Below are 17121 nucleotides of genomic sequence, written 5' to 3' on the forward strand. Positions count from 1 at the left end.
GCCCTCACAACGACACACACAGTGACACACGGTGACACACGCTTCCTCCTCCCGGAACAGCCAGCTCCTCAGCCCCGAACACCGCCAGCTGCCTCTCGGAGCTGGGGTTCGTGTGGAAACCGGGATGGGGTGGGGGTAGGACACGAGCCGTTTCACCAATGAAGTCGGTTCCCCTCCATCCTCCTCGCCCCCTCCCTCCCGGCGCCTTCCTCGCCCCTCCTCCTGCAAGTCACCGCCGTCCAGTCCCCCGCCCGGCACTTGTTCCCCTTCCCCGAAAAGCTCTCCTCCGGCCCTCAGCGCGGGGCTCCCTGGCTGGAGGGCGCAGGGACGCAGGGGCGGGGGGAGCCCCCAGGGGCCGAGACCAGCGCGCGGCCGGCTGAGCAGAGGCCGGGGCCAGGGGAGGAGGGAGGCCGGGAGGGGGTGGGGAGGGAAGAGGAGGGCGGGCGGGCGGGCGGGCCGCGGGAGCCCGGCGAGCGGTGCCGGGAGTGCGGTCTCCATGGCAGTGCTGGGCGCAGCCGGAGGTAAGCCGACCCCTGCCCCGTCCCCCGCGGTCTCCTCCCCTCTCTCCCCCGCCCCCCAGCAGCTTCCTCTCCCCTCCGGCCCGCCCCTCCTCCCCAGCCACCTGCTGTTTCTGCCCTGGAGAACCTGGTGGGCGGCAGGAGGGAGGGGCCGCGTGACCTTACCCCTTCACCCCAAAAGGCATGGGGCCCGGTATCCCCCCCTGGAGTCCCCCAGGTCCCCCGTCCCACCTTCCTCTGATTTTTCTCTGCCCTTCACCTCCCTCTCTGTCCTTCAGATCCTTCCTGTCTCCGTCCCTCTCTGACTTCCCATCTCTTCCTTCCTGAGCCCCCCGGCTGGGCCTGGGCGGGCGTGGGTGGGAAGGGGTCCGGGGTCGTCGGGGAGGAAAATGGGGGAGGCGCTCCTGACCAATTCTCCCCACCTCCCTCTGGCTGGCCATTGCCATAGCAACTAGGGTGCACTGGGCTCCAGAGAGAAGACAAAGGTTGGGTGGGCCAGGACCTCTTGGGGAGGGCAAGGGTCTGAGGTTCTTCCAGAGGAATGGACCCTCCCACTGCGGTGCCCCCCTTTCCTCCCATTTACCCCAAAGCCATTGTGCCCATCCTTCCTGCCTCCACTCTGTTTGGGGTTGCACCTGCTTTCCTCTGAGCTCCCTCCCCGGGGCTTACTGAAGCTCAGCGTTCAGCGTCATGAAATTCAGAACTACCCTCCCTCCCATCAGAAGGGAACTGAGGCCGGGGCAGGGAGGAAAGACTCACTGTCTGCTGGTGGGAAGCAGCACCTTAGCACATTGAGCTTTTCTTCCCAGCCTCTCCATTCCCTGTTGCCTCTCTCCCTCCCTCCACCCCTCCCTCCTCCAGTCTCCTCTCCAGGGGTCTCTGGGCTTTTCCTTCTATTTTCAGATACTATCACTTTGCCCCCTCCTTCTTTCTCTCCTGCTGAAACTCTCCTCCTTCCCCCTAGTTCCCCCTCTTTCCATTTCTGGATGCTTCTGATGTCAGCGGTTTCCCCGCCTTCAGGTTCCCTAGGCCCCCCTTTGTCCCAGCCTCTTTTCTCCCAGCTTCCCAGACTCCTGGTGAGCAGGAGGGTGATCATGCAGACGTGGAGAAATGGGGCTGAGCACCAAGACCATGGGCCCGGGAGCCTGGAAGGTGGGGGGTGGGGGGCTGTAATACCATATCCCAGCTTACCGTGAACCCTCAGGAAGAAACAAGTCATGCATCTGCCATCAGCAGCTCTGAAGAGAGACTCTGGGCATGAAGATAGTGGTTGAGTGGTACTGAGCAGGGGATATGAGGAGGAGGAACCAGAGAGTGCCAGAGGGAGGAAAAGGGGCTGAAAAGGGGTGGGAGACAGGAGGTCCCAGCACCGTCTTTTCTGGAGGTCTGGAAACAGGGCTCTTATCTGTGTGGGGTGGTTGAACAGCTATCTGATTTAAGACAGGAGAGTGACCCTAGCAATCAGGCATTTCTATGGTTGCATGAGAAGGGGAGCACAAGAAGCCAGTGGGGGGCCAGCCTAGGCCTTATCTTCGCCCTCCCCCCTTCCACATCTCATCTCTCCCTTGCAGTTTGTGCAGGAGGCTGAGCCTCGCCCCCACACCCCTTGGGGCATCCAGAAGATCCCCGACTGGTCAAGAACCAGAGGAAGAAGAGATCTGCAAGTCTGGGCATGGGGGCCAGAGCTCCCCAGCCAACCGCATAGTTGGCAAAGCAGCCAGCTTGCCTCCCCGGTCAACTACAGGGAGGGTCCCGCTCAGTATGGAGGTTGAGGACCACCTCTGCTGAGCCCCAGTCTCTTCCCCTGCCCTCCAAGCCTGACCTTAGCTGGGTCAGTTATGCAATGCTGAGCATTAGGGTGGGCCGAGGGGCTGCCTGCCTCACTACAGGGCAAGGACTGTGGGCATCATGGCGGTGTGTGTGAGTGGGGCTCCTGGGTGAGACCTCGCCCCCACCCCCAGGAGTTCAAAGGGGGTGGGGGGCTGAGAACAGGATGGCTCGGGCCGGGGCCGGGGCAGAAGAAGCCTCCCTGCGCTCAAACGCGCTGTCCTGGCTGGCCTGTGGGCTCCTGGCTCTGCTGGCCAACGCCTGGATAATCCTCAGCATCTCTGCCAAGCAGCAGAAGCACAAGCCACTGGAGTTGCTGCTCTGCTTCCTGGCGGGCACACACATACTCATGGCGGCCGTGCCCCTCACCACCTTCGCTGTGGTGCAGCTTCGGCGCCAGGCTTCCTCTGACTATGACTGGAATGAGAGCATCTGCAAGGTCTTTGTGTCCACCTACTACACACTGGCCCTGGCCACCTGCTTCACAGTTGCCTCACTCTCCTACCATCGCATGTGGATGGTGCGTTGGCCTGTCAACTACCGCCTCAGCAATGCCAAGAAGCAGGCGCTGCATGCTGTCATGGGCATCTGGATGGTCAGCTTCATCCTCTCCACACTGCCCTCCATTGGCTGGCACAACAACGGTGAGCGCTACTACGCCCGAGGCTGCCAGTTCATAGTCTCCAAGATTGGCCTCGGCTTTGGCGTCTGCTTCAGCCTCTTGCTACTTGGGGGCATTGTCATGGGGTTGGTCTGTGTGGCCATTACCTTCTACCAGACGCTGTGGGCCAGGCCCCGGAGGGCAAGGCAGGCCCGGAGAGCAGGGGTTGTTGGTGGGGCCAAGGGGAGTGGGCCAGGGGGCTTGGGTACACGGCCAGCCTTTGAGGTGCCAGCCATTGTGGTGGAAGATGCCCAAGGGAAGCGGCGGTCCTCGCTGGATGGCTCCGAATCGGCCAAGACATCCCTGCAGGTCACCAACTTGGTCAGCGCCATCGTCTTTCTCTATGACTCACTCACAGGGGTGCCCATCCTGGTGAGATTGGGGTCCCCCCTCCTGTTCTCCCCAAACCAGCCCCAGCACGATCACCTGACCTCCAACTCCATCATCCATCTTCCTCTCCTCTGTCCATCCCCACTCCATCATCCATCTCTATCATCCATCTTCCAGTTCCCATTACCCCCAGCTCCATCATGTTTTCCAGTTCCCACCGCTGAACGCCATCATCCATTCATCCTTCAGCCCCACGACCTCTCCTCCTGCTCCATCATCTGTCCTGAGGCCCCACTGTTCAGCCCCCCAGACCTATTATCCAGCAGCTGAGCTCCATTTTCCATTCCCTGATTCCCTCTGGATATCACAAGGTCTCTGAGTACTTCTGGGTGGAAACCCCAGAGAGCTCACCCCACCACCCCAACTTTTTGCATCCCCAGCTGGCCCCTACTCCTACCTCCCCGTCTGGTCCCTACTCCTGAATGTTTCTCTGCCTTCAGGCTTCCTGTACCACCTCGCTCCTCTCCCCCTGGACCCAGGGCTTTGCTCTGGAACTCTCCCCTGACTTTCCTCCGAGTCAATCCCCTCCCCTCTATTCGTTGTCTCCACCTCCAGCTTGGCTCCTGTCACGATCCGGTGTGACCCCGGCCATCCCTTCCTGACTTCTTTCCCACCAGCTGCACTAGGATACCGGATCTGGGGTGAAGTGGGCCCCCTGGGCTCTGGGCCCTGACGCGGCGCCATTCCCCATCCTCCCACCAGGTGGTGAGCTTCTTCTCGCTGAAGTCGGACTCGGCTCCCCCGTGGATGGTGCTGGCCGTGCTGTGGTGCTCCATGGCACAGACGCTGCTGCTGCCCTCCTTCATCTGGTCCTGCGAGCGCTACCGCGCGGACGTGCGCACGGTGTGGGAGCAGTGCGTGGCTATCATGTCCGAGGAGGATGGCGAAGACGGTCAGAAGAGGGACAGGGCTTTTTTCTTGGGCGTCGGCTCCCTTTTCTGCCCCTTTCTACCAGTTCGTCCCGGTGCGGGGACGGGCTGCCTGGAGTGCCCCCTGCTGGACGGAATCTGCGCCGCCCCTGGGCTGACTCCACGCTCCCCTTTCCCCAGTCGTACGCCATGACCACAGCCACCGCTTCGTTTTGCCCTAAGAGCTCCCTCCAAGGGGCGCCGGTTCCCCTGTGGAAGTCCACACTGTCCAGCTGTGCCTCCGCGGGGCAGAGTGTCCGAGAAACAGTCCAGAGCCCTAACCACCGTAAAGGAAGGGTGTGGAACTAAAGGGAGGCTGAGCTTCCTAAAAGGGACCCCAGCTATAGGGACAGCTTTTGGGGTGGGGGTACGCTTGTTTCAATAAGCATGTGTATATGTTTGACGCACTAGGGATTCAGCATTGAACCAGTCTGAACCATTCAGCAACAACCCAATCTCACTTTCCTCTTGGAGCTTACAGAGTAGTGGGAACAGAAAGATTCTCCGGGAACTTACAAAGGGGGGTGGGAGATTTTAAAGGGGGGGGGAGCGGGGAGTGGTGGGCATTCCTCTCCTGTAACCACTCTGCCCCTTTTCTTTCCTAGATGGGGGCTGTGATGACTACGCAGATGGCCGAGTGTGCAAAGTTCGATTTGATGCTAATGGGGCCACAGGACCAGGGGACCCCACCCAGGTGAAGTTGCTGCCTGGGAGGCACATGCTCTTTCCCCCTCTTGAGAGGGTCCACTACTTACAGGTATGGGACTAGGGAATATACCTCCTGTTCTGGGTGTCCCCTAATTACTTTTCTCCAGTCTCTGTTATTCACCCCCAACCCCCCATTCCCTAGCCCTGGTCTGCAGGGCACATAAAGAGTAGGGGAAAGAAAGGTATGGCAAGAGAAGCTCCCCTTCAGACCTCTCAGAACCAGGTTTGCCCATCAGAGGATGTTTTCAGTTTAAGGGGGTGTGGGGGGTGGGGTAGAGCCATCTTGCAGAGTCCCCACTTTGGCCCCTTCAGCACCTCTGGGTCTACTTGCTCCTCTCTCCAGGTCCCTCTGTCCCGCCGTCTGTCCCACGACGAGACCAATATCTTCTCTACTCCTCGGGCACCAGGGTCCTTCCTGCACAAGTGGTCATCCTCTGATGACATCCGGATCCTCCCAGCGCACAGCCAGGCTCTGGGAGGCCCTCCTGCGTACCTGGGACACAGACAAAGGCTAGGGGATGAGGAGGAGGAGGAGGAGGCTGAAGGTGGAGGGCTAGCCAGCCTTCGACAATTCCTGGAGGGTGGCATTCTGGGGTCAGGCGGGGGACACCCACAGGGGCCTGGCTTCTTCCGGGAGGAGATCACCACCTTCATTGACGAGACACCTCTGCCTTCTCCAACTGCCTCTCCGCCCTGGCCTAGGCCACTGGGCCTCTCACCCCGCAGACTCTCCCTTGGGTCCCCTGATAATAGAGCCATTGGACTTCCCTTGGGGCTGAGTGCAGGGAGACGCTGCTCCCTGACAGGAGGTGAGGAGAGCGCAAGAGCTTGGGGAGGCTCCTGGGGTCCAGGTAACCCCATCTTCCCCCAGCTGACCCTGTGAGCCCCAGTGGGCCTGTTGGACTCAGAGGAGGGGGCCTGGGTAGGTAACACCTCCTTCTGGCCCTGAGCCTAAGGCAGCTGTCTCCAGACTCTAGGGAGATGGGCACTGGATCTGGGGTCCTGGGTCACCTGCTGTCTCCCATCCAAGTAACCAGATGCCCTACTCACCTTCTATCACCCCTAGTAAAATGTATTAAAGTCTGAAGTGTTACCATGGAAACCGCTGTGTGCAGTGTGCTGTGGTGGCAACGGGTATGGCCAGTGGCTTGGGGGTGGAGTGGTTACAGAGGACAAAACAGAACAGGGAGAGTGGACAGAGGCACAGAAATACCCACGGAGAAAGACAAACAAATTTAAACATGCAAACATACACAGAGAAGGGCTTAAAAGAGCCTTTCATGCTGGGAGGCATGGGGAGTCACTGGTTTGGGGTGTGAAGGATCTTTGTTCAGATCTGTGGAGGTGTTTGAGTGTGACCCTATCCTCCATGCCTCTTTCCCCGAAATCCATGCAGGGGCCCAGTTACTGGGCAGGAAAGGGTTTGGGCCTGACTTGTGCAAGAGGCCTGGAGTTTGCCCTCCTCCATGCTGCACTCTGAAGCTCTTTTTCCAGGAGTTGGGTGGGAAGGGCTTGTGACTCCCTTTCCTGGCCCAAGAGTGGAAGGGAACCCATGGGCCTCAGGTTCTGGCCCTTGCCTTCTTCTGTCCATGATTTGTTTCTTGGTCTGTTTCTCATCCCACACTACCCAACTCTTCTTTTTTAAAAAAATATTTTTATTAACTTCAGAGAGGAAGGGAGGAGAGCTGCCTCCTGCCACACAGTGGAGATTGAGCCCACAACCTGGGCATGTGCGGGTTGCGATCCGTGTCCTGAAGGGGAAACAAACCATGTCCTCCTGGTTCATAGGACACTGGGCTACCCAACTCTTCTTCTTCTTTTTTTTTTTTAAAAATATTTTTTTATTGATTTCAGAGAGGAAGAGAGAGAAACATCAATGAGAGAGAACTCTTTTTTTAAATATATTTTTATTGATTTCAGAGAGGAAGGGAGAGGGAGAGAGAAATAGGAACATCAATGGTGAGAATCACTGACTGGCTGCCTCCTGCATGCCCCCTACTGGGCATCCCAGGCATATGCCCTGGACCAGAATTGAACCGGGACCCTTCAGTCCGCAGGCCTCTGCTCTATCCACTGAGCCAAACCGGTTAGGGCTACCCGACTCTTCTTTTTTTTTTTTATAAATTTTTTTTTTTTAATCATGTTTTTTTTTTTTTTTTTAATATATTTTATTGGTTTTTTACAGAGAGGAAGGGAGAGGGATAGAGAGTTAGAAACACCGATCAGCTGCCTCCTGCACACTCCCTACTGGGGAGGTGCCCGCAACCAAGGTACATGCCCTTGACCGGAATCGAACCTGGGACCTTCAGTCCGCAGGCTGATGCTCTATCCACTGAGCCAAACCGGTTAGGGCCCGACTCTTCTTAAAGACTGCTTTCTCCATTTACCTTTTAAAAAAATTGATTGCTTTTACAGACAGAGAGGAAGGTTAGGGAGAGAGAAACATCGATCTGTTCCACCTATTCATGCACTCATTGGTGGTTTCTTGTATGTGCCCTGACCCGGGATGGAACCCCCAACCTCGGAGTATCAGGGACACTCCAACCCACTGAACTGCCAGGACGCTCTCCGCTTTCTGCCCGGCTCCCCCTGCCTTCTCTCTCTCACACTGGGCTCTCCCGGTCTCCTTGGCTCCGCTCATTCATTCCTTCTCCCTTCTCCCCTCCTATCTCTCCTTCCTTTCCCCTCCCTCTTCCTGCCCCCTTTCCTCTCTCTCTCCGCTCCCGCATTTTCCTTCGGCAGCCGCCGGAGGCTCGGGCACCATGCTCCGGCTCCTCCACTTGCTGCTGCTCCTGCTCCTGCTGCCTCCCCCGGGGTCCCCCGAGCCCCCGGGCCTGGCCACGCTGTCCCCCGGGGCGCCGCCCCAGGCTCCCGACTTGCTCTACGCAGACGGGCTGCGCGCCTACGCGGCGGGGGCCTGGGCGCCGGCCGTGGCGCTCCTGCGGGAGGCGCTGCGGAGCCTCGAGGAGCTGGGCCGCGCGCGGCGGGAATGCGGGGCGCGCTGTGCGGCCGAGGCGGCGCTCCCCGACGCCCCGGGCCCCGACTCCCCGCCCGGCCCGGCTGCCGGCGCCTGGGAGCGGCTGCTGCTCCGCGCCGCGCTGCGCCGCGCCGAGTGCCTGAGCCAGTGCGCGGCGCGGAGGCTGGGGCCGGGGGGCGCGGCGCGGCTCCGCGTGGGGGGCGCCCTTCGCGACGCCTTCCGCCGCCGGGAGCCCTACAACTACCTGCAGAGGGCCTACTACCAGGTGCGCCGCGGGCGGCGGGCGGCGGGGGGCGGGGGGCGGGGGGCGGGTCCGGCCCGACCCACCCCACGGCGCCGTCCTGCCCGCGCGCACCGGGAGGGGGCGCGCTGCGAGGGCCGGGGCTCGGGTGGGGCGGTGGGGGGCGGTCTAAGGGACCTCGACCTCCGGGTGGTCCTTCCCCATCACACGCTGCACCCGCTCAGAGGCAGCCTAAGGGGGAGGGGGAGCACAGGCGGCGCGGGACGGGGTCGCGGAGCGGGTGGGAGGAGATGGAAGACGGAGGGAGGGGCCTGGAATCCCAGTGGGTCTGTGACCTCCGTGGGGTGAGCGCTGCTCCTTCCCGGGAGGCGGCGGAGAGGCTGGGAGGAGGGGGAGGGTGAGCCTTCCCCGGAGGCAGGAGGGAGCTTGGAGCTGGAGGCAGCTTCGGGAAGGTCAGAGAAGAGGGGCCAGGCTGGGGCCGTGAGGACGGACGTCTGGGGGTGCGGAGAGGGGGGGGGGGTGTGAGGGGCGTGGACACTGCGCAGCTCCTGGGACCAAGTCTGTAGTCTACGTGGCTCGGGGGAGAGGGGGCTGGCCGCATACTCACCTCAGGGTCCTAGAGCCCTGCGGGTTCTGCTGGTCCGTCGGGTCTCCGCCCTCCCCACTGCAGTAGCCATCATTTCCACCTGGTCTCTCCACTGAGGCCCTCTGCCCATGGCTCACCGGCTCCGAAGTGTTCGGTGCCCTTTCCTTGGCCTCCGGGTCCTGAGAGGCCCAACATACTGGTGCCCCCGGGGTCTGGCGCCTGGGGGCGGGCAGTTCTCACTGACCATCTTCCAGAAGGCCTGGGGGGGGGGGGCAGCCCCAGGGGGTGTCTGGGATGGGGGGCTGGTGAGAGGCAGAGGTCTGACACCTGCTCCTCGGGGCCCTGACTCCCTCTTCCTCCCCCATTCAGCTGAAGAAGCTGGACCTGGCAGCCGCCGCAGCTCACACCTTCTTTGTAGCAAACCCCACGCACCTGCAGATGCGGGAGGACATGGCTAAGTACCGACGGATGTCTGGGGTTCGGCCGCAGAGCTTCCGGGACCTGGAGACGCCCCCACACTGGGTGAGACCCCCAGCAGGACCCCGGTCCCTCCCCCAGCCCTTGACTAACAGGACACACCCGTCTCCCTGGACGGTGTCCCTGCGTGTCTTGGGCATCAGGAGATCTGAGTGCCCTTCTCAGTGACCGGGATGGGCAGCCCTGATCTGGGGCTTGGTTTCTTCCCGAGGATCGCTAAGGTCCCACGTTCTGACGCTCCAGTCCTGAGGCCAAGGCGGAGTGGGACCTGGAGGCCATGCCCCTTCTTCCTACCTCCCAATCTCATTAGGCACCCCCTCCCCCAGGGTCTCAGGTGACTGACCACTCCCCTCTCCACAGGCAGCCTATGACTCAGGCCTGGAGCTCCTGGGGCGCCAGGAGGCAGGACTGGCACTGCCCAGGCTCGAGGAGGCCCTGCAGGAGAGCCTGGCTCAGGTGGAGAGCTGCCGCGCTGGCTGCGAGGGGCCTGAGGAGCACCAAAGAGAGGAAGAGGAGGAAGGACCTGGGAGCCAGGGGGGTCTCTATGAGGCTATCGCCGGTAAGGAGCTGGGAGGATGGCGGGTTCACGGTGCCCGGAGGAGAAGCATGACGAGCTGAATAGCGTGTGTGTGTCCTCCGCAGGGCACTGGATTCGGGTCCTGCAGTGCCGGCAGCGCTGTGTGGAGGAAACAGCCACGCGCCCTGGGCGAAGCTTCCCTGTCCCCGACTTCCTGCCGGGCCAGCTGAGGCGGCTGCATGAGGCCCATGCTCAGGGTCCGTTGGGGAGAGGACCCCCGGGGTGATGGGTTGGAAACAGGTCAAGGGAAGGCTTGTCTTCGATGGTATCCTGAGCCCTGTCTCTGCATCCCTCCCATCTGTCTCCGGCTCTGTAGTTGGGCAGGGCTCTGTGGGGACCGTCGCTTCTGGAGGACTCTAACTGGCTTTCCTTTGGAGCCACGGTGGAAAGCTCAGGAGATGGGTCCCAGGGCTCCTCCTGCCCTTGCTGCTTCTCACCTTCCTTTATTCTCTCCTCTCTTCCGCCCCTTGCATTCTGCCCCTTCAGCTCAGGTAGGTTTGAGTTAAGCTTTGACAAGAAGCAGTGGAGGAGCATGTCTGCGGGGATGGGGCGGGGGGGGGGGTGAGGGTGGGATGGGGGGCTCGCGTTGGCTGGCATTGGATCACCTTTCTGTCCACCTGTCGTCGCTGCCTCTGCCCAGGGTCAGGGCCGTCCTCGGTCTGTGTGCCCACCCCACCCTGTTGCTCTGTCTCCAGTGGGGAATCTGTCCCAGGCTATGGAAAATGCCCTGAGTGTCCTGCTCTTTTATCCGGAGGATGAGGCCGCCAAGGCCGCTCTGGACCAGTATCAGACCCAGCTGGGAGAGCCGAGACTCGGCCTGGGGCCAAGAGAGGTACCTCCCCGACCCCCACCCTGACCCTGTGAGGCCCTCAATCAAACATACCTGAGCAGTTACCTGGACTCTGCCCGCTTCTCCCATTCTGGCCCAAGCACTCTAGTCACCAGAGGCAACCCCAAATCCAGCCCTGACTTGTCTCCACGCCCTGCTCCCCACTCAGATTCCAAGTCCAAGTGCCAGCCCATCTCTCTTCCCTTAACCTCACCCCTGCCTGCCCCCACCCTATACGCAGACTTCTCCCCCAGTTTGAGTCCAGATGTCCTGAGGTGGCTGAGGGAGGAAAGCTGAGGGAGAGGCATGGTGAAGTGTTTATGGAGCAGGCAGGCTGTCCCCTGGAACCGGGGCTGCCCTGCCTTCACTTCCCTGCTCCACTTAACTTCTCCTTGTCCCCCCGCCCCTGCTCCCTGTGTCCACCTGCCTCAGGACATCCAGCGCTTTGTCCTTCGGTCCCTGGGCGAGAAGAGGCAGCTCTACTATGCCATGGAGCACCTGGGGACCAGCTTCAAGGATCCTGTGAGTAACTCCACTTCTCTCCATCCCACTTCCATGTGTAAAGCTCTTAGAATAGCACCTGACAGAGTGCTACGTAAGTTGTTATTGTAGAGTTTGGTCCAGCACCCAGGGGTTTCCTCATCCCCGCCCCGCCCTCTGGGAGCAGAGACTAATGTGGTAGATCAGAGTCTAGTAACAGGGATCGGGGCTGGGCTTGGTGGGTGATGGCGCTTTTCTTGACTGTTCCAGGATCCCTGGACTCCAGCAGCTTTCATCCCCGAGACACTGAGAGAAAAGCTCAGGTAGGAGATGCAGGTGGTGGGAGGGGCCTGCCCTGAGCTGGAAGGTGACAGGAGGGGTTCTGTGAGGCTGGGTCTGGGTAAAATGGATCTGGACTGGTCTGTGCATCCACTGAGCATGTCTCTCACCCCTGAGAGAGGATCAAGAGCAGCGACCTTGGGACCATGAGCCTCCACAGCCGAAGCCCTTGACTGACTGGAAGGGTAAGTTCCTGGGAGCAGGGGGCAGGGTCCTGGAGGGTCTGGGGGCTGCCAGCTGGGGCTACTGCTGGGCCGGCTTTCAGGGGACCCTCAATCCCCTCTTCCTTATCCCTTCGCCTGCAGATGTCCTCCTCCTGGAGGGGGTAACCCTGACCCAGGATGCAAGGCAGCTGAATGGGTCGGAGCGAGCGGTGCTGGACGGCCTGCTCACCCCAGCTGAGTGTGGGGTGCTGCTGCAGCTGGCCAAGGTAAGAAGACCTATGAAAGAAAACCAGGCCAGCGTGGCTCAGTGGTGGCTCAGGAGGTCACGGTTCAATTCCCGGTCAGGGCACATGCCCGGATTGTGGGCTCAGTCCCTAGTGTGGGGTATGCTGGAGGTAGCCATTCAATGATTCTCTCATTGATGTTTCTATCTCTCTCTCCTTCTCCAATCCTTTTTGAAATCAATAAAAATATATTTTAAAAAAAGAAGACCCAGGGGAGGATGGCTAGTGAGGGACCCCAGGCAGAGCTGCCTGCCCCCAGTTCTAACTTCTCTGGTTCTCCAGCGGGGACTGGGCTTGCCACTGCCTCACTGCTGTGGACAAGTTCCTTTTCCTCTCAACTTAGAGGGCTTGGCGTGGACATTCTTTTCTTTTTTCCCTTACATTCTTCACAAAGGGATTTTGCTAGAAGTTAATAGGAGAACAAAAGAAAATAAAGAATATAAAGGCATAGAAAATTGTGAATATATGGGTGAGGATTCCTCAGAGTTTCATTACTGGCTTGGCTGATGCTCAGTGGACACACCGGCTTATTCTCCCATCCATTGAATTCCCTCCTAGTCTGGGTTGAATGATCTGTATTCACCAGGTTGAGCCTGCCCTATTATGAAGCATCAGTCCTCATTCTAGGCTAGTGTTCCTTCAACACACACGCTTTGAGCACCTGCTGTGTACTCGAAGCTTCTAGGTTCCAGGGAGAGCTAGGTGGACACAGACTCTGCGTCCTGGAGCTCACTGTAGAGAGAAGGAATTCGATGTAGAGACACACCTAGAGTGGTGGTAAGTTTGATCAAAGAAGTATGTACTCCTTCAAATAGGAGCACCAAAATGCAAGGTCATGGAAAGCTTGGGGTGGAGGGCGGCATTTGAACTCAGTCTAAGGACGAGACCGAGAAAAGGAGGAGAGTCGGGCTTCGAGGGAGAAGGCCACGGTATTCTGGGAATTGCGGCGGAGTATAGGGGCTGAGCACATAGGGCAGGCCCCACAATGACTACCTGTATGATGTTGGGCAATGTAGTTCAGCATCTCTGAGCCTAGCTTCCTCATCTATAAAGTGGGGCTAAATACAGTGGTTTGTCACAGAGTTGTTGTGACCATTAAATGAGTTAGTACATGGTCAAGATCTCAGAAGACAGTGCTCAGTATTAGTAGCTGTCACTATTATCACCAGGCTGTATGTTATTCAGAGGTGTTCTGGGGGAGAGACCCAGAGCTGGAATTAGAGGAGAGCGGCGAAGGGCCTCCTGTACCCTACCAAGGATGGTAGGACAGCTTATTCAAGTATTTAAGGAGGGATGACTTTCTTGTTCCTGTAGAACCTCCCAGTGCAGGGTCCGGAGTCACCACCATCCCAGAGGACTGGTAGATCCCTCTAGGGCCGTGTGGAGAAATGCAACGGGAGAGGACAGTAAGGGGGAGGCCCTGGGTGATGCCAGGATCAGACCTTTCTGTTGCTCAATCACACTAAACTCACTCTGGCCTCAGGCCCTTCGCACTTGCTATTTCTGCTGCCTGGAACACTTTTCTCTCAGTTACTCAAGTGGCTCCTTCATAGCATTTGGTTTCAATTCAGATGTCACCTCATCAATTAGCTGTCTCCCAACCCGTGCCTGGCCACTCTCAGAGTTGTAGCTCTATTTTTATTTTCTTCATAACATTTATCTGAATCATCCTGGTTTGTTATCTGAAAATACAAGCCCCATGAGAGCAGGGGCCTTTCCACGTTCACAGTTGTGTCCCCAGTGCCTAGAACAGTGCCTGGCACATAGTAGATGCTCAGTACAAATTTGTGGAATGAGTAAGTGAATGAATGAATGAATGAATACAAGAATAGAAGGTTAGATGGCTTATTGGGTGATGAGGTGGTTTTTCGGAGTCGAGGTTTATATATGGAATAATTAGCTAGTGGTATTTTAACTGAGTTTCACAAAGCAGCCAGGAGACTAGGTGTCGGGAAAGGACAGCCAAACACCAGGAGACCCCCCCCCCCCCATGGTGTGGGAGTTCACATCAAGGGTTCGCACGTTCTCCAAGAGCGATACCTCGCCTGGGCCTGGCCGGACTATCGAGCTTCCTGCCGGAAGAAGTTCTATTTCCAGAGGGACTCCTCTATCTTGGCTCATCAGGGAATGATCAAGCCCTTCCTGCACCCCTTTCCCAGCTGTCCTTGCCCTCTCAGAGGCCCTTCTGTGCACAGGCCCTCAGCCAGTGGGATGCCAGATCTTTACCAGGGAGCAACGGCACTGCTGAGAAGATAGTCATTCTCTGGGGAAGGGCAGCAGCTCTGGAAAAGGAGCCACCAGAGATCTCTGGGAGCTTCCAGCCTCTTCCGGGGGGGTGGAGGGGGGCGGGCGTTGGAGAGAAGGTCTTGTAGTCTGTGGGCAGCGAGGTGGGCAAAAGTCCGGGGCTGGACAGGGACTCCACAGTCAACTCCCTATTTAGGATGCAGCTGAGGCTGGAGCCAGGTCTGGCTATCGGGGCCGCCGATCCCCTCACACTGCCCATGAACACTTCGAGGGGCTCACGGTGCTGAAGGCTGCACAGGTGAGCCGAGAGGTACCCATGCCCTCGTCCGATGCTCAGGTCTGGGAAAGGGCATACAGGAGGCTGGCGCCAGGGCTGGGCTTCCCCAGTGGAGGGGCTCTCAGGACCGAGAGACCCTGAGTTCTCTGCCCAGGATCGAGGAGGGGTTGGCGTGGAGCCACTGGAAGGAGCAGCTGGGGCTGATGGACAGAGCTGGCCGCTGAGAGACTCCACACTCACCCTTCCATTGCCTCCCTCCTTTCTCATCCGTCCTCCCGCTGCCCACAGCTGGCCCGCGCTGGGGCTGTGAGCACTCAGGGCGCTAAGCTGCTCCTGGAAGTGAGTGAGCGTGTGCGGACCTTAACTCAGGCCTACTTCTCCCCGGAACGGCCCCTGCATCTCTCCTTCACTCACCTGGTGTGCCGTACGGCCATCAAAGGTAACTGCCACACCCCACTGTTCCTCCCCGGCCTCCGGGCCCTGTGGGGGCTGCATAGCTTCAGCACCCCCTAACTGTGTGGGTTCATCTTCACTCCTAAAAGACGGACTCCCCTGCCCACGTCTGGGCCTGGCCTCTCTGCTCAGCTGTGACCCCCCCAAGCTTCAGGGTGGGAGTGGATCGAGGTGCATGGGCACAGGGCACAGAGGCACTCACCAGGCCCCTTTGCTTCCCAGGGGAGCAAGAGCAACGCATGGACCTGAGTCACCCGGTGCATGCCGACAACTGCGTTCTGGACCCTGACACGGGAGAGTGCTGGCGGGAGCCCCCAGCCTACACTTATCGAGACTACAGGTGGGCAGCCCCTCCTGGGGTCCGGCAGGTGCGCCTGGGGTGGGCTCTCACGGCCTCCTGTCTTCCTCCTCCAGTGGACTCCTCTACCTCAACGATGACTTCCAGGGCGGGGACCTGTTCTTCACAGAGCCCAACGCCCTCACTGTCAGGGTAAGGGGGAAGGGGGGAGGGCGGTGGTTTGGAACAGGGAGCACAGCTGTGGGCTCAGGATTCAAAACAGAAGGATCCCAGAAGCAAATGCAGGGAAATGGCTGGGGCCGCCCGAACCCTTCCTCTCCTGGCCCCCCAGCTCTTTCCACCACTGTCTGTTCAGGAGCTGTCCTACCAGAGCTCCTAGCAGAGGTTGGTTATTGCGCCCCCGTCCACCCCAAGAGGTCACAGTGACCCCTGCAGACTTGCTGTCCATGTTTGCCTCACCTCCTAAAGAAGGGTGGGTGAGCACAGGACCCCAAGTCCCTATTCCAGGTAGAAACTAGGGGCTAGAAGTAGGTAGAAGGAGAGGGACAGTGATTTCTCTCACCTGTTGCTTTGTCTTCCTTCCTTCCCTGGTTACCACCACCAGCACCTACAATCCACGCCCTCCGTGGGGTGGAAGGGTGTTCCCAAGATCCTTATGCCTGGTCCTCCTCATGTCGCAGATTTCTTCACACCCAGTTCAAAGGATTGGACAAGAGTGTCAGGGCCAGAGGGAGGGGACCAACAGGAGGCGCTGGATGGAGGCCCCTTCTCCCTTTGGCTCCAACTCCGTTAGCCTGTCTGGCCTTTGTGCTCCTTTGTCAAGGAGAAGCCAATTTCCCATTGGCCGCAGGACGGTCCCTGAATTAAAGAGTGGGCGATGGGCAAGAGAGCTGATCTTTCCATGCCCATGCCCTGTCCTAACCTAGGAGTCAGGGCCACGTGCTCTGAGGGCCTGTCCCTGGAGCTGAACCTGCCCTCATCCCCCAGGCGCAGGTCCGTCCTCGCTGCGGACGCCTTGTGGCCTTCAGCTCTGGTGGGGAGAACCCCCATGGTGTGTGGGCCGTGACGCGGGGCCGGCGCTGCGCCCTGGCCCTGTGGCACACGTGGGCACCTGAGCACAGGGAGCAGGTGTGTGAAGCGTGGGCTGGTTGCTGGGTGAGGGGCAGGGGCTGACAGGACCCGGGGAGGGTCCTTGGGGAGGGTGGATGCAGGGATTGGGCCCAACTCTCCTCCCACCTCTCAGGAGTGGACAGAAGCCAAGGAGCTGCTTCAGGAGCCGGAGCAGGAGGAGGAGGAGGAGGGTGACGAGGAGGAGGAAGAAATGCCCAGCAGAGACCCTTCTCCAGAACCCCCCGGCCGCAGGCCTCGGCGGGTCCAGGACAAGACTGGGAAGCCGCCTCGGGTCCGAGAGGAGCTGTGAGGGCTGAGGTAGCTCCTCGGGGATGCGGCCACCTGACTCTTGAAGGGCTGCCTCGGTGCCAGGACCCACACGAAGGCCCCTGTGACAGGAGCAGCACAGCGAGTTCTCTGACCCTGCACCCCCACTGTTTTGGGGATCACAAGGGCCATCCAGCCCTGGGCTCAGAGGACACTGCACACACCAGCCTAGAACTCGTCCGGTCTGAGGAGTCAGGCCTGGCCCCAGCTGACGGACCTGCAGCCCTAGGGCAGACCGAGGGCATGATGCCTCCCTGGGAAGAAGTGGCCGGGGCAGGGCCTGACTGCTTCAGATGAGGAGGATGAGAGGGGAGAGTAAGCCCCGCCCGCTCCCAGCCTGTCAATAAAGAACGTGAAGACCCTCAGCCAGGGCCCATGGTTCCTGTCAGTTTCTGTGGTGGCTGGAGGTGGGCGCGGCCATGGCTGGCCTGGGAGGAGACAGGTGT

The 17121-nt window shown here is 59.6% G+C and overlaps 2 protein-coding genes across 3 annotated transcripts; both read left to right on the top strand.

The window, feature by feature from the left end:
• The first annotated feature begins 447 nt into the window (after nucleotides 1–447).
• GPR162 (G protein-coupled receptor 162) lies at nucleotides 448–6114 on the top strand. 2 transcript variants are annotated; one of them, XM_059682076.1, is made up of 5 exons: nucleotides 448–521; nucleotides 2090–3378; nucleotides 4099–4288; nucleotides 4910–5061; nucleotides 5356–6114. In XM_059682076.1, exons 2-5 carry the CDS (start codon nucleotides 2512–2514, stop codon nucleotides 5893–5895), a joined length of 1749 nt encoding a protein of 582 aa, XP_059538059.1. In that variant the 5' UTR covers nucleotides 448–521; nucleotides 2090–2511; the 3' UTR covers nucleotides 5896–6114. The 2 variants fall into 2 exon arrangements, with proteins under 2 accessions (XP_059538059.1, XP_059538060.1); XM_059682077.1 differs by having other exon boundaries at nucleotides 452–521; nucleotides 4910–4998.
• A 1392-nt stretch (nucleotides 6115–7506) lies between these two features.
• On the top strand, nucleotides 7507–17040 carry P3H3 (prolyl 3-hydroxylase 3). Its single transcript, XM_059682085.1, has 15 exons — nucleotides 7507–8254; nucleotides 9186–9338; nucleotides 9654–9852; nucleotides 9936–10067; nucleotides 10566–10702; nucleotides 11132–11221; nucleotides 11450–11502; nucleotides 11636–11703; nucleotides 11824–11948; nucleotides 14407–14508; nucleotides 14776–14926; nucleotides 15163–15280; nucleotides 15355–15430; nucleotides 16226–16366; nucleotides 16482–17040. The coding sequence occupies exons 1-15, from the start codon at nucleotides 7775–7777 to the stop codon at nucleotides 16656–16658; spliced, it is 2202 nt and encodes a 733-aa protein (XP_059538068.1). The 5' UTR covers nucleotides 7507–7774; the 3' UTR covers nucleotides 16659–17040.
• Nucleotides 17041–17121: the final 81 nt, after the last annotated feature.

The sequence above is a fragment of the Myotis daubentonii genome, chromosome 2, assembly GCF_963259705.1.
Source record: "Myotis daubentonii chromosome 2, mMyoDau2.1, whole genome shotgun sequence".
Classification (NCBI taxonomy): domain Eukaryota; kingdom Metazoa; phylum Chordata; class Mammalia; order Chiroptera; family Vespertilionidae; genus Myotis; species Myotis daubentonii.